Source organism: Falco cherrug, chromosome 5 (genome assembly GCF_023634085.1).
Source record: "Falco cherrug isolate bFalChe1 chromosome 5, bFalChe1.pri, whole genome shotgun sequence".
Lineage (NCBI taxonomy): Eukaryota > Metazoa > Chordata > Aves > Falconiformes > Falconidae > Falco > Falco cherrug.
In genome coordinates, this window is record NC_073701.1 from 57,533,441 (window position 1) to 57,548,449 (window position 15,009).

The 15,009-nt window shown below is 42.9% G+C and overlaps 1 protein-coding gene across 4 annotated transcripts in view; it reads right to left on the reverse strand.

The window, feature by feature from the left end:
* PTPRB (protein tyrosine phosphatase receptor type B) overlaps nt 1-15,009 on the reverse strand; it is a 69,086-nt gene that overhangs the window by 11,576 nt on the left and 42,501 nt on the right. For 2 of the 4 annotated variants that reach the window (XM_055710983.1, XM_055710987.1), the window contains 14 exons: nt 14,725-15,006; nt 13,298-13,576; nt 11,225-11,374; nt 9,710-9,953; nt 8,471-8,577; nt 7,847-7,946; nt 6,049-6,132; nt 5,915-5,932; nt 5,731-5,812; nt 5,192-5,282; nt 3,926-4,002; nt 2,976-3,110; nt 1,239-1,361; nt 855-1,018 (listed from right to left, as the gene is read on the reverse strand). In XM_055710983.1, coding sequence (XP_055566958.1) covers nt 855-1,018; nt 1,239-1,361; nt 2,976-3,110; nt 3,926-4,002; nt 5,192-5,282; nt 5,731-5,812; nt 5,915-5,932; nt 6,049-6,132; nt 7,847-7,946; nt 8,471-8,577; nt 9,710-9,953; nt 11,225-11,374; nt 13,298-13,576; nt 14,725-15,006 — 1,936 coding nt within the window. The remainder of the gene's footprint in view (nt 1-854; nt 1,019-1,238; nt 1,362-2,975; nt 3,111-3,925; nt 4,003-5,191; nt 5,283-5,730; nt 5,813-5,914; nt 5,933-6,048; nt 6,133-7,846; nt 7,947-8,470; nt 8,578-9,709; nt 9,954-11,224; nt 11,375-13,297; nt 13,577-14,724; nt 15,007-15,009) is intronic. The other 2 variants (XM_055710984.1, XM_055710985.1) reach the window with 2 other exon arrangements.

Sequence of the window (15,009 nt, forward strand, 5' to 3'; positions counted from 1 at the left end):
TTGACCCACAAGTTTTTTTTAATCTTCTTTTCTCCCCCACTGTTCTGCTGAGAAAGAGAGCGATAGAGCAGCTTGGTGGGCAGCTGGTATCCAGTCAAGGTCAACCCACTGCAATGATGTACAGGCAGATACAGGCAGGGTAATATGAGATACATGCCTCGGCCCATATAATGGGTGGAGGGGTCAGATGCAACATTTAACCAGTAGCAGTGAGAGATACAGCACTACACTGCACTCTCACTTTGCAATCCTATATTCTGCTGCAGCTGGCCAGTGGATCATGGAGCAGGCAGTCCAGTTTTGCCTGTTTTGTATATGTGTGTAGGGGTGAATCATGGAACAGAGGAAAAACTGCAGCCCTATGGCTGCCAGAGATGGCACAACAGCAGGAGAGCATGAGAAAGCAGAAGGAGAGGGAGTCTCAGTCAGAATGGGGAAAGGATGGATCCACCAGCTAGTCTCAACATCCATACATAGTCTGATTCACCCCTGGGTATATCTTACCTTTTCAGAACACCCCTTCGTGATTCAGATGTTGGGCTGCAACAGCAGTACACAGGTAGTTTCAAGAATGCAAAAGCTTATGAGCAGTGGCCACTGCGGACAACTTTAGTGCTCTCCTGCAGTCCCAGAAAGACACAGTGGTTCCCCTTAAATAATTTTTGGGGCATCTCCAGGGTGAGGTTGTGAGCAACTGCATGTGCCTTGGGAACACTCCTGTGATGTATCTGGAGACTTAATCCCATCAGCTGTCTCTCAGGTTCTGTGGCTGCCTAACAGGGATGAACATTTGGGATCTTCCCAAGGGTATGCACAAAGGCTCTGTGCCACTGACCTTTTGCTGCTGCACATACCTGCAGTGCACAATAGTTGGTCCTGTGTCTGGGGTCCTGTTGATATAATCCCTTACAGTTCTGACAAACAGGATCAGGGACTGGGTGGTCTCCGGCACACCATGATCTGGCCAGACAGTGTAGTGGAAGTGACGAATAAGCCTCGTTGAGTCAAGCTGCTCTTCCTGTTAACAAAAGTGTGGGTCATCAGAACAGGCGAGAGGAGGGGACACATACAACATGCACCCTCAGAACAAATGCTACTGCTACCACCAGAGATGAGCTGGGCATGGTGCAACTATGCTACGGTGGAAGAAACCTTCCAAATTTAGCCTTACAGGTGTTTTCAAGCAAATTATTATTTAAAAAAATCAAACAACAAACAAACCATGAACACAAACATACACTGCAGATTTTAAACTCTCGTATTGTCCACTCTGGGAGCACCGATTCAGACAGCATCTCAACAATCAGGTCTCCATAGTACAAGGAATCCTGGTCAAGGGGCCAGTAGTGGTCACACTTCACCTGCAGACACACAGAAAAAGACAGATATAGTGTGAGTAACAGCTATAAACAATGCCTCCATCCAGCACTGGCAGAAGCACACTTAGACCTTCTGTGCCTGAGGACAAAGACAGAAACGCAGCAGCTGAATTCAGAAAGAGACGCCACTCCCTGCCATGTCAGCTCAACAAACAGGGCCTTGGATGGGAACAGGCTAGGATGGGGCTAGGAAGTGGAAGTTTGCATCATAGATGTTTGTGGTGGGGGCGGGGGGGACAACAACGGGAAGTGTTGGAAGAAGGGTTTGCCGGAGTCAAGACGACACTCAATGAGTTATGCATCTTGCTCAATTTTATTAGTTTCTAACACTACTTATATAGAACCGATACACATGCATAACCGTAAAGCAGAAACATAATTGGTTAGTAGTCTCTAAACGCACGCGGTTCTCACACCCCTAATTATCATGACTAAAGTAAGCGTTCTATCCATGTAGCTAATTGTGTTGCTGTGCTTCAGCCTCGTAGTTTGTTAGTCCCTATTTTCCCATACCAGTCCCCATCTTTCTTGGCCCTGCACCTGCTTTCCCAGCAGCTGTAGCTTGTTACAGCCACGGCCTGTTGGCACAACATAATTACTCGGTCTCAGGATTCAAGAACAGCTCAAGGCTACCTTTCTTGTTAACTTCAGCACAGCAACTTCAGTACAATTCTGTTTACAGGCCTATTCTAATACCAGGCCCGGATTGTGCAGATCTTCAGAGATTCTAAGGCCATGCTTCTGCAGCCATTCTTCTACAGGGAAGCACTTCACTGATGCCCTCTTCATGATGCCATATTTTCTGCACCTACTCTTCTCACACATCTGCTTGGATGAGAGCTAGCCTTCCAGTGCCCTCTTGCCCACCTCTTGCTGAGACATGACAGTGGGTCCCACTTAGAGCCAGTGAGGTGCAGAAGGAGACAGGAGGCATCCTGTCCTGCATTTGCTTTTGCCATCTCCTCAAGAAACAACGGTAAACCGAAAGGAAACATCGCCATATGTGCCACTAGATGATCGCTACTTCATCTCTTTAACCTTTGTACAGATCTGGTCCCTGTCTTACAACGGGTGCAGGATGTGGTCATACATGGGGAGCTAGATTGCTGAAACAGCTAAATAACCTACCTACACTTGCACTCAGTAAGACTGTTAAGTGTGTGAGTGATCTCTTTGCTTACAACATTGGGGCTTATGTATCAGAGAGAATTCCATGTCTTTAATGATCAGCATTTGCTCTCTAGAGCTTAAAGTAGTCGTTGATGTGATAAACACATTTTTTGCTGGTGGTTGTCCTTTCTGCATGCTTAAGGGGATAATATTAGTAATAGTGAGCCAAGTCCCGGATTAAAGACCAGAAGCACTGAGCTCTGCTCATAACTCTAGCCTTGATGTGTCGCATAATCTTGGGATGGTCGTCACTGCATCCTCACTTCACAGTCTTAATCTGTCTACAGTCTTTAGATTATACCTCTTATCTCTTACTGTACATCTCCTTGACTGAGGCCTTTGGCATTAGTGTGATGCAAACAATAAGCGTGAACTTTTAACAGATGTTAGAACAGTCATTAATAATAAAGAAGAGTCACTGCTCACCCGGCCCTTCTCAACACACTGGGTTACCATGACAACATTGTGAACATTTTGCTCCCAAGCCATCTTCCAGAACTCATCTTTGGTGCCAGGCAAAGGGCCCTGAGTTGCTATGTATTCCCTGCGGAAATTATTGCCCTGCAAGTAAAGAGGACTCCATTAGTTTCCATAAAGGCAGAAAAAAAGAATTTCTAGCAACTGAACAAGCCACGGGGTTACAGCCAGGGCTCTGCAGCAACAGTGCCCTTGCTGGGACAACAGTTTTGAGAGTGAAGCTGTTGTGTTGGACCTGGAAGCAGAAGGCTGGTTGGAGCAGAGAGAAGGAAGAGACTGTGGCCTTGTATCTAAATACTGTTCCTTTTGTGGCAGTTAAAGCTTTTCATTGTTCTATTGTGTTCAGCACAGTCTCAAGCAATTTTGGAACTACCAGGGGGTTTTGTTTTATTTACTGTTTTCAATAAATTAGCTGAGCTCTGGCTTGAAATCTGGATTGCTAAAGCCACCGCTGTTATCAATCACAACTCTCTGGCAAATGGTATCATTTTAATCTCAGCCAGCTCCGCCATGCTGCAAGGTGCCAACACTGTCAGGATGAGCTACAGCTCCACAATGAGGATGCCACCTGCAGTGAAAGCTATGGTTGTTGTGGACACTGTATAAAGCCAGTGACCTTTACGAATGTGTCCTTGGCCAATCAGACCTGCTATCTTACATAACTACAGCAATCCAAGAAATCATCCTTAAATGCTGGGTAAATCACTCACAGTTAACTTAATGGCAGTGAGACACAACCTTTCAGCACACCCACAAAATAAGTTCTTAAGACTTTTAGCTCAAGTGAATAAATGAAGGGGGAAGGGAGCCTTAAGCATCCTGCTTTATATTTAGTTTTAGATGAAGGACAAATTACCACTGGAGGGAGGACTGTAAAATACTATCCTTGAGTCACTTACTGGTATGTAGCTTGCATTAATGTAGTCTGAGCAAGGGTCATCATCCACATTGGAAAGCTTCACTCTTGATGTATCATCTAGAAAGAAATTGATTACAAGAGGCTTATGGCTATGTCTTGATTTTCAGTCTCTCTCCCATTTACAGAAATGCATTTGCAAAAGGACTGGCAGCATTATTACAAGGATTTTATATGGAGGGCTAATTTAGAGGAATAACTTTAAATTTGTACTGCCTCTCTCATCCATGAGTGTTGTAGCACGTTCCAAAGACTAGGAGACGGATGGGTAAGAAGGAAGCAGTGAATATCCCAAAATTCCTCTGCTGAGTTGCATAGGATTTGTTATGGCAACGAAGGAGCCACAACAGCATTATCCTTTGATCCTGACAGCAGTGTGCTGTACTGGAGAGCAGTACCCAGTGCTGCCCTGAAAGAGCAGTAGTGCTTCAGTGGTCTGCACAGCTCGGGAGCTAATGTGTAAGCAGGCCAAACGTCTTCCCTAGGTAGAGAACCCTCTGTAGAGAGGTACAGAGCCTCTAAGCTACTAGGTCACTGAATTCCACGCTGGATCTCCGTCAGGTGCTGTTTCTTGTACATAGCAGGCATGCTCCCCAGCACGGCATGGCAGGCAGAACACGGGAGATGCTGTGAGGCTGTGTTCCAAGCACATACCACATCCAGCAGCAAGGCAGCATGTGGAGCAGCAAGACATGTGGTGTTCCTCCCTGATGCACAGCACGTGTTAGCTCCAAAACTGCTAGATAGGAGATTAAAGGGGGGAACTCTCAATGTCAGATTTGCCTCAGGAGAACAGGGCTGACTTCACAAGTGTGTCTTACCATGCAGAACCACACTAGCTCTACCTGTATGGTAGGTTTTTTGTGTCCTCTGAAGAAGAAAGATTTGACAAGACTGTCAAAAAGCACTGAATGGATGATACCCTGTATGTAAACAATCCTAATGTTATTTCTACTATCCTTGTTATCAGCAGTGACTGAATGCCCCTAATAGCTGGAGCTTCTTCTCTGTAAACTGAATGCTAGTCATTACATCTCTAGTGCGAAATGAAATTACTGGCCTTTGTGAAGCCATTCAGGGCCATATATCATCTGCCTCCAAGCACCAGAACCTGAGCTGGCAGAGGTATTTCATCTCTGACAGGAAGGAGGGAAGGGATTGGCTGCACTCTCTTTTCCACTAGGGTTGCTGAAAAAAGTGAAAAATAGCTGGTGTGATGTAATATTACACAACGAAACCTAAAACTCACAGGGCAATATATTATTGTATCGATTTTTCCCTCTGTTCTCTGGCAGAAGTGCTATGTCACATGTCTGGTTTCGACCCACATCTTTCAAGTCCTGCGAAAAAAAGTAGAAATAAAATGTGAGGTGAAAATAATTAAAGGACGTGACAACACAGGGGGACATAGTGCTTATCTGCTTTCAAAGGCCATGGACAGAGAATGGGTGTTTTTTTAAAAAAAACAAACTGAAATTAAATAGCTGACCATATTGTTTTAAAGCAAGCACATGGCTGGCAGGTGCTTTCCATGCTTTATCACACAGATATGCCACACAAATGAATGCTCCTGCCCTTAGTCAGATAGGTATCGGGCAGAGGCAGCCAACCAGAAGATGCTATGCTAAATGAAGAGCTGGGTTCTGTACCAGCACAAGTGGAGTTCAAACTTACTTGGATTTGTGTGAATAAGACAAACAAATGCAGGTCTTTCTGTTGTGTTAACCCATTAATTCAGCCATCCCGCCCCTTCATAAAATAAGTCCTTTGCCTAGATTAAGATCCCACCTCATACTCCTTGGACAGGAGGTAGTTGGAGTCTGCTTGAAGTTTGGTGAAGTGTGCTTCAAAATGACTGACTTTGATTGGACTAAAATATTCAACAGGAAGAAGAAAATCACAGGATGAATCAGAGTCATGAGTTACTTGGTTATCAAGAAGCTTGTTTAGGTATTAATTTTTTTCTTTTTACCTGGAAGTTTTCCGGTTCCTAGAAATGATTTCAAAAGAAAAAGAAACACTTCATCAGTGAGTGACCAGATGGCACTGTCCATCCATACTGTCATGTTAAAATATTGCTCTTAGAAACAAAACTTTTGATGTTACCCTTTCTGCCCCAGGTTCAGATGGACTGACAGTGGCCTGTCCCTGCGAATGCTCAGCCTTGCTGTAGGTCTCTCGTGGCCACTGCTGGAATAAAAAGGAAGGTATTCTGTTTTATCATTACGCTCTAATACTGGTAAGGGCTGCCAATAACACAGTTTATGTTTGAAAAAAGTTGGTAAGTTGGAAAAAAGGAATTTAAGAAAGTCTGGTTTGATTTGTGGCTCTGATCATGTGACATTGCTTTTAGCTGTGGCACAGAGTTTTCTTGTATTTTAGTTTGGTAATAGTGATCTGGAGTGTATGCATGTGCATAGGAAATAAGAATTCTTGCTCTGAAACACTCACAGCCCAACCTATCACTAAGGAGAGTGTCCTATGCAAAGACCGTCCCTAAATCAGTTGATTCTCTACATGCAGAGAGGAACATGTAGGTAGATTTTCAAAGCTGTAAAAGGTATGCAGATACCAGCACATACCCCCTTCAGACCAGGCCTCTACGAGATGCCTAGGTTCATAGCAGGGGTAAGTGGCAGTGCCACAGTAGGCTTTGGGAAAGCCACAGAAGTGGTACTGACTTCATACAGTTAGTGTTGCCCTTCTTCCTTTCACTGCCATCTCCTCCTTCAACACACCTCCCTCAGAGAACACTTTCTCTTTATGTATGATGTCGGAAAACCATACCAGTATACTTGCAGTCCTGCTGGCTATATAACTCACAACATGAAACCACACTATCTGAAGTTTATCTACACTAAAACAATGCAATGAGATGTGCAGGTGGAAAACACATCAACCTGCACTCTATTCTTGCTCTATATGACACTATGCACTGAGATGGTTAGGAGTGCCCAAGTCTATACATGCAAAAGCAGACTTTATTTACTATTGCTAATGATTTATGCCTCTTTTTTTTTTGGATGGCATATAGAGGAATACACCAAATTTCTTCACAGAGTCTAAGAACAGCATTGCTAAAGGTTAAATCCATTCTGGCTAAAAGCTATGTATGACAGGTTTTTTTCAATGTGAAATTCTGGTATCCGAAAAGCAAATTCACAACAAAATAGATCTAATCTTGTATCAGTAAAAGAATGGAATTTCAGATTTTCAAAGTTACCCTTGTAAAGGTTGTAAATATCGATTTTTTTAAATTTCAGAAATTACATGGAATTTCACAACAATAATATCATATCTCAGTCATGCAAAATGGTTTAAATTGATAAAGCTTTTAACAAAGTTGAGATAAAGTATTTAACTTTTTAAAAGCATATTTAAAATTTACTATTTAAGATTCATCTATAAAGTGAATAATACAACTATAATTGACAAAAAAATGAGAAGTAAAGTTTGAACTAATCTTTTGGACACTAAGGTAATGCCACAACTTAAAGATTTTTGAACTGAAGTTATAAAGCCTAAATGAACCGTTTCAAGAGCTTTCCATCAACAATCCAAATGAAATTGAAACATTTATTTTTTGACAAAAGGCATTCTATTTGAATGATAAACCAGTTTTTCAGAAATATTCAGACTCTACTGAAAACCAGAAGTTACAAGGTCCCTCTATGAGAGAATTCTGACTAACATCAGTAGGTATTTAAATCAAGAATATATAGATGTCTAATATGCGAGTCATTAGTTCTGTACTTTGTACAGATGTTGGAGGACATTAATTTTCTGTTGAATAGTCCAGTGCATTCCTTCAGTTTTACAGTTACATTTTAAATGTTGTATTGCTTAAATGAATACAATTTGACCTGACTTCAATAACAGAGACTGATATAGGGACTCAACTTACCTCACTTTTTGTCTGCAGACAAATAAAGCAGTAACAGCCACCAACATCACAATCAGAAACAAGCCAGCACTCACACCTTCAATAACTCCAAACAGAGGCTCTAGAAACAGAACAGTGTATTTATGTATCTTGAGGAAAAGACATGAAGAATCAATAACTTTCAGGGGTTATGCTATCATCAGCTATGAAAATGTTATTATCAGCTAGGAAAATGGTTAAATACAAGGAAATTTCGGCACTGAAACACTCAGCTAAAACCTAGCCTTGATGTTCTGTCCTTATTTTTTCCAGATATTACACAAAATCTTTCACTCCCAACTACAGTAAAACACAGCTCCATTGTAGAGGAGTTTGGTTCTCTTGCACTTCGAAGCTTTCTTGGTGATAGCTTCACTGAGCATTCACCCTTTCTTCTACCGTCAGCAGTTCCATCAAGCAGTCCTCTGAATTTTCAAACTAAGGCTGGATAAGCCATGGCTCCAGCCTCGTTTCAGAGCCGCCTTCAGTACACGCAAAACAATCGGGTTTTGTTCCACTCCTTCCAAATAGTTATAGACACCAGTGTTCTGAGGCACAATATATAATCACATGCTACAGTCACTGAAAAACCAGCCTGAAACTAACCTGCTTCTGTAGTGATCGGTAAAGAGAAGAAGGTGTCTGCAAAGAGTGGTTTAGGGAGTTCCTTTGGGTCTTCACTGAAGAGCTGGGTAAAAGCCCGTATGCTGATCCTAAAAAAACAGTACCATTATAGTTAGAGCTCATCAGATGTTCAGAACCAACAGCAGCAAAGTAAGAATTCATTTGCCCCTTAGAGAAAACTAAAGCCTTTCTACTGACCACAGGCAGTTCTTAATGCAGGCACCTGAGTTATTTGCTTTAGTTGGGAGAATACAGCTAGTGCAGGTGGAAGGCTCTGAGGCACCCTGGCAGGGGAAACAGATGCATCTCTGGCTGCTGGCACACACAGCCTGACAGTGCCTGAAGGCAGGACCAGCAGAAGCTGCAGTGGGGAGAGGACTCAGAAATGCCTGTCGGTAGCGTAGGACACGTTTTCCCTTTGCCTGGCTGGGTGGGGCTGTGCTGTCGGAGAATGTTAGTCCTCTTGGTAACGTGCGTATTTCCCAGGCTGAATTTTGGGGAAATGGGCCCTAATGAGAACAGACGGTGGTACAGCAGCACTGTCTCAATGATAGTGAAGCAGTTGAGAGGCATCATGTGCACTGCCTGGCACCCTTCTGTCCATGTGGCTGTTTGGCGAGCAGCTTGCAGATCTCTTGGGAGAGCGTTTGCCCGCGGGAGGGCTGTGACTGAGCTGCACTAGAGCTCAGGTTTGGCCTCACAGACTGCATAACTGCTGAGCTTGGTCTTGGCAGTTGTCCTCTTCTACACCCTACAGCTAACCCAGACCTAGCTCTGGAGCCAGGGGATGGTGCCACAGGTTAGCATAACCTCCAGGTTTTTCTAGCTTGTTCCAAAGGACTGGCATGGGGTACTGGTACCAGAGTGAAGCATCCTTGCCCTCTGTTAAGTACCCTTCTGACTTAGCTGATCGTCTTAAGTCTTTCCAAAGAAAGAATTAGCAGCTATAGAGCTCCCCATCAAGTTGAGGGAAATACATACACCTATTCACTGCAAAGAGTTTTGTGTAAAATTAATTGTTCATTCCCATGCTAGTGAAAGACTATGGAATGGGGGCATGTATAAAGCTTTTATAAATTCAGAGTGAAACACGAAGAACATCGTACAACAGTTCCTCTATGAACAACAGTTATTAATCTACAGAAGGTCAAGTGTATCAGACATTCAGACAGCACTATGCCTAATAACGTGACAGAGGACAGCTACCAACATAAATCTAACCTATAAGCAGTCCGAGGCTTTAGAGGTCCATCGCAGAATTTTTGCTGATCTGGATCACACCTTCCACCCAGATTTTCCATTTCTCCTCCAAGCTTAATGTCAAAGCTTTTATAGTCACTGTCAGGGTTTTCAGCACATCTACTGGCAAAATAGTTTGTCTGGTAGATGCGTATAGAGTCGTTCTGTTTGTACTCCAGGTAGGAAGGTAATGGGTGCTGCTCATCAGGCTTTGGTCCTTCACTACCTACATCATGTGCAAATAAAGACAGAAGGTTTATGTACTGCAGCCATTAATGTGATGCAGTTTATAGGCTCAAGCTGTTGACAGACATATTCTTATCCAGCTTTATAGCATTTCTTGGAGGCTGCACAGGCTACCTTGCGAATACGAAGCTACAGTGGTTAGGGTACCCTGTTTCTAGTACCAAGCTTACTATTATTTTTCTGGGGAACTTCAGACAGGAAGACAACACCTCAAAAGACCTCAACATACATTGCATGTATCTGGAATACATGGATACATGCAATAGCCGTGCACAGGTTGAATTCAGTGCTATGACTTTTTTTCCTGTTAGTGCTGTTGGTGGCAATCTGTGATCCAGATTCCTGGATCCTAGCACCAGCTATTTCAAAAAAGCAAGTAAAAAAAATCCATACACTGACAAGTCTACTGTATAGAGAGAAAAGCTGCAATAGGAAATGACAGGAGTTCCCTGAATGGAAACTCACCATACTGTGTAAAAGACTCAGGTAGGCAAAGCCACGGCAATGAATAGTCCCTTTCTCAAACAGCTTCATAGTCTGCACAAATACGACAGAGTAAATAGTGGAAATACTATCTCTGCTTTTTTTCCTAAGGGCTGATGGACAGAGAGATTAAGAAACTTTCTCAAGGGTCACAAAATACATCCTGGCATGCCAGTAAATGGAGCCACTTCCAAAACCAAGGTATTAATTGAGACATCCATCTGTTTTGTCCCATATAGGTCAACTGCAGAAAGGGAGGTTTACATGCATGCTGCAAGGGCAATTTCTGTTCTGTTTTACGGTGCTGCACAAAGTCATTTTCTTCAGTAAGCAGCCACCACCTGGGAGATGCTACCTTTGCCTTCTCAGCATAGCTTACTGAGGCTCTCCAAAAATGCTGCCTTAGTGTTCCCAGCAAACATTTAAACTGCCTTTTGAGATCTGTGCACAGCAAGGAAGTTTCTTCTGTGTTCACTTCCAATGGCATACAACATGTCTCCTACTGTGGAAATTTCCTGAACATGCATGACAGCATAACCTAGAGTACAGAAGCTAACTGCTGCTTCTGGCTGAGCTCTGCAATTTCTACTGACTTTCTGAGGAGAAGACTGAGTTCCTAAGTCCCCAGGCTAGGGAACAGGTATAGATCCAAAACATCTACGAAACTCAGCCGCTAGATGAGAAGAACCTCCTTTGATGTGTAGTGACAGCAGCGTACCTCCCCATGTAACTCCTATAGAGAGAATGGTGTTACATGACGACACTTACCATCAGCCTCTCTAACAACCACAGTAAAGTACTTCACAGCTCCATTAGTATCACTAAACCAGCTGCAGTTAAAAGTAAAGTTGATGGAGGATTTGGTAATCAGGACCTCCTTTTTGTTCACTCGTATGTCTGGAGGTGGCTGAGGGGGACCTGAGTAATTAAAAAAAAAAAAAAAAATAAATGAAAAGAGAGAGAAAGCATTATCTCTGTATTTGCTGTAAGCTAGACCTAGAAAGGGAAATGCAATTCATAATAAAGCTCAGCTGACTGGACCAAGTCTCTGATTCTATTCTCTTTGCAGTCAAGAAAGTGTCTTCACCTCCCCCAGGGAAACTGCCAAAGCATGAAACAAGCCAGCACCGAGTTAACCATAATAACAGTGGCAGCTTCTCAGTAGGAACTCCTGCAGAAGCCCACACTGAAACGCATTAAAGTCTTGCTAAATCTATGAAATCAGAAATTGTAGCTGCTAAAAATGACACAAGTTTAAGCCAGGTAATTGGAGGTCACTTAGCACACTCACTACAGAAAGTTACCTATTTTAAGAATGTAAATTTCTGCTTCCTTTTCCAGAGGAACAGCTCTGAGTCAGCCAGACACAGCATTCAACTAGAGTACCACTTTCCAGACTGACTGCAGAATTTCCATAGGAAATATTCTTCATATGATAGAAAGCTATACCTTGAACAGTGACACAGCAGAAGTACACTGGAAAGCAAAGTACATACAGAAAAACCTTCAGAGGACCAGTGCAGCAAAAGTGGGGATTTTAATCTACATCGCTGAATCTTTTAAGTCAGTATTATTGAAACTATTATTGCATGTATGGGAAACATAGTAAGCAGGTGGCTAAACTTCAAAGGTTTTAGATTATGCAAAAAGAACCAATAATTCACACATTTATATGTTGTTTAGCTGAACCTCTTAGATCCACAAAGCCTAGCTGCAACTTTTTCTGTTCCCTTGAGGTAGGGCCCCCAGTGTTAACCAGAGCCAGAGAGAGCAGCAGAGTTCAAAACCAGTAAGAACAAATGTGAAACAGCTAACCTTCAAATAGGACTCAGTCTCACTTCTTGTGGCACGAGTAGCTAGCTCTTACTACATCTGAATTTGTAGCATCCTTTGTGGTAGAGGAAGGAGATGACATGGTTGCAATTAAAAGGCAATTGATGGGGGCAGGGAGAAGGTGCATTAATGACTGAACTCTGCAGCTTAGCTCACTATCTTCCAAACCAAATATAATTTTTATGATCTAGCATTTCACACAAATGTGGCTTTTTATAAGCAGCCATAGAGGCATCCCTGAATACAGGCCTCCTGGCCATCCTGCCATTTTTGAGAAGTTTAGCCCTGGAATGGTTCCGGTCTCTGTGTTGGGCTGCACCACTGATCCAGCAGTGCTGGACAAACTGGAGCAGCTCTAGGGACAGCAATGCCAGGCTGTTAACCATGGTGATGCCTGGCAGTGCAGAGGCACCAGCAGATGCTACTCCTACCCTCTATCCAGCAGCCTTTGGGTGGAGAAACGGAACAAGCTGTTTCAAAGCACATGCTACAGAATCTGTGATCCTCTCTCAAGCATAACTCTTACAGGTGATTTGGTCAGGTAGCACCTCAGAAAAGTGTACAGAGAGTGCAAAGAGGATACAGTACCACAACCCAATGTCCTTACTGATGGATATTTGTGCTGAGGATGGCTACCATCTGTGAGGGAAAAGAGGCAGGCACAGGAAGCCAAGCAGCAACCTTGAAGACAATTAAAGGTGTGTGATGATGAGGGCATCTTTGGTGCTGAATATCAGAGTGACAGGATAATTTTTCATGATTCTCAGGCCATACTTCATGAATGAGCCAAATAAGCTGGCAAAGTAACGAGAGGCAATATAGTTAAGATCCTGCATTGTGTGTCACAACAGGGACCAAAGGACAGGTTCACTCTTTTGGCCACCAGATTATGAGTGCCACACATTGGCAACTGTGGAGTTCAGAACTCCTTTTGCTGTCTAACCAACACAAGCAATTGCTTATTGCTGCTTACTGCCTCCCTTTGCAGCAACTCTGTATTCCACTTACGGTCAATCATTGTGATGGTGCTGTCTTCAACTACTTCACTCGTCATGTCTGCAGAATGCACCTTGATGGACACCAGGTATCGCTTGTGGGGAACGAGTGTCATGATATTAAGCAGTGATTTGTCTTTTTCTATCCTTTTAGAAAATTCCACTTCGCGAGTGTCCATTTTTTTGCATTCGACGCTATACCCATCAAAGTCAGAATCAGGAGGAGTCCAGGAACATGCAATGGCAGTAGAGGTCTGGGGCCGACAATGAAGACTTTGTATCTTGTCTGGTTCTAGAGGAACGTTGAGAAGTTGAAGCTCAGTGGGAAAAGGGACAGGCATCACACACTCTGCTCACCCTACAGCCCCTAGATTCTGCATCTGGCTGGGAGCCAGAATTCCCACTTCTCCTGCAAGTGTGCGCTGCCTGATTATTAGGCAACGCTGTCTAACTCATTTTACCCACCTGATAGTGACATCAGCTTCAGCAGGGCTGTGAAGCTTCGGTAATTAATCATGAAAACAAACAAAACTACTTGCTGAAGTCTTAACAAAAACAACAATGCACAGCAATGGATTTCTAGAACTGTTACAACTTATTTGGAAGTTACATGTGGTCAACAGTATCTGTCATCTCATGATTGATCTGGTTTCCTGGGTAGCATGTGGTGGGCCCATATTACTAAAACATACTACAGAAGTATGCTCTATCCATGTAACACTGGAGCACCATTTATAATGCATGACACATAACAGAGATAGGATTTCACTTTCAGTTGGCGACATCTACACTTAAGTGAAAAAATACAGGTGAAAGAGGTAGATATGCTCTCATTTTAATCAGTACGCTGAATGAAGACTAAAGAGCTATTCAGCTTATTAAACACATATGTCGATTTGGAGCTGAATCCTACCCCAAGTGACATGAGGGTTTGCTGAGGCTCAGTTATTTTTACAGTTCCAGGTCACTTTTTCAAATCAGCCTGCTAACTGAGGTTGCTAGAGGCAGCTAGAGATGATGTGGATCCACAGACATGGACAGAAACGCAGAGAAGTGAAACACTCTGATTACAGTTTCAAATCTAGTACGGCAGGGTTTCATTCATCCTTCCTGTCTGATGATTCAGAAACATTTTGATTATTTCAGTATCCTACTGTCAAAGAAGTGTGGATGTTCAGCCTAATTTTACCCCTGAAACTGACTGATTTAGGCTCTGCAACCAAACTGCCCCACACTGGATGTGAAGATTGTAAATGTCAGTCCATTTTCAATCTTTAAACAGTTGACCTTGCATACAGAAAGAACTTAGAATCTAGCTGAATTTATTGCTTTAATTCATGAATTTATTAATGAAAATTACTGACTGTGAAAGGAATTGATAAGATTTAACAGTTTTGCATCTTCAGCTAAGTGTTAGTGGGCAATGGAAATCTTACTTACTCGTTCTCACACTTGCAGACTGTGACTGACTGTATGTCTTCCAGCTGTCACCACTGACAGTTCTAACATTGAACTCATAGAGTCTTCCTGGTCGCAGGCCATAGATGATGCGTACTTTAGATTTGCTGCTGCTGTAGGGATTGAATACTGTGAGGTGATCTTTTGGAAGCCACTGCAACTCAAAATCATCATAATCTGTCCAGTCTGGAGGACCCAGCCAAGTGATTGATAAAGAAGTGTTGGTAACATCAGTAAACGATACAGTGTTAGGAGGGCTGGGTGCTA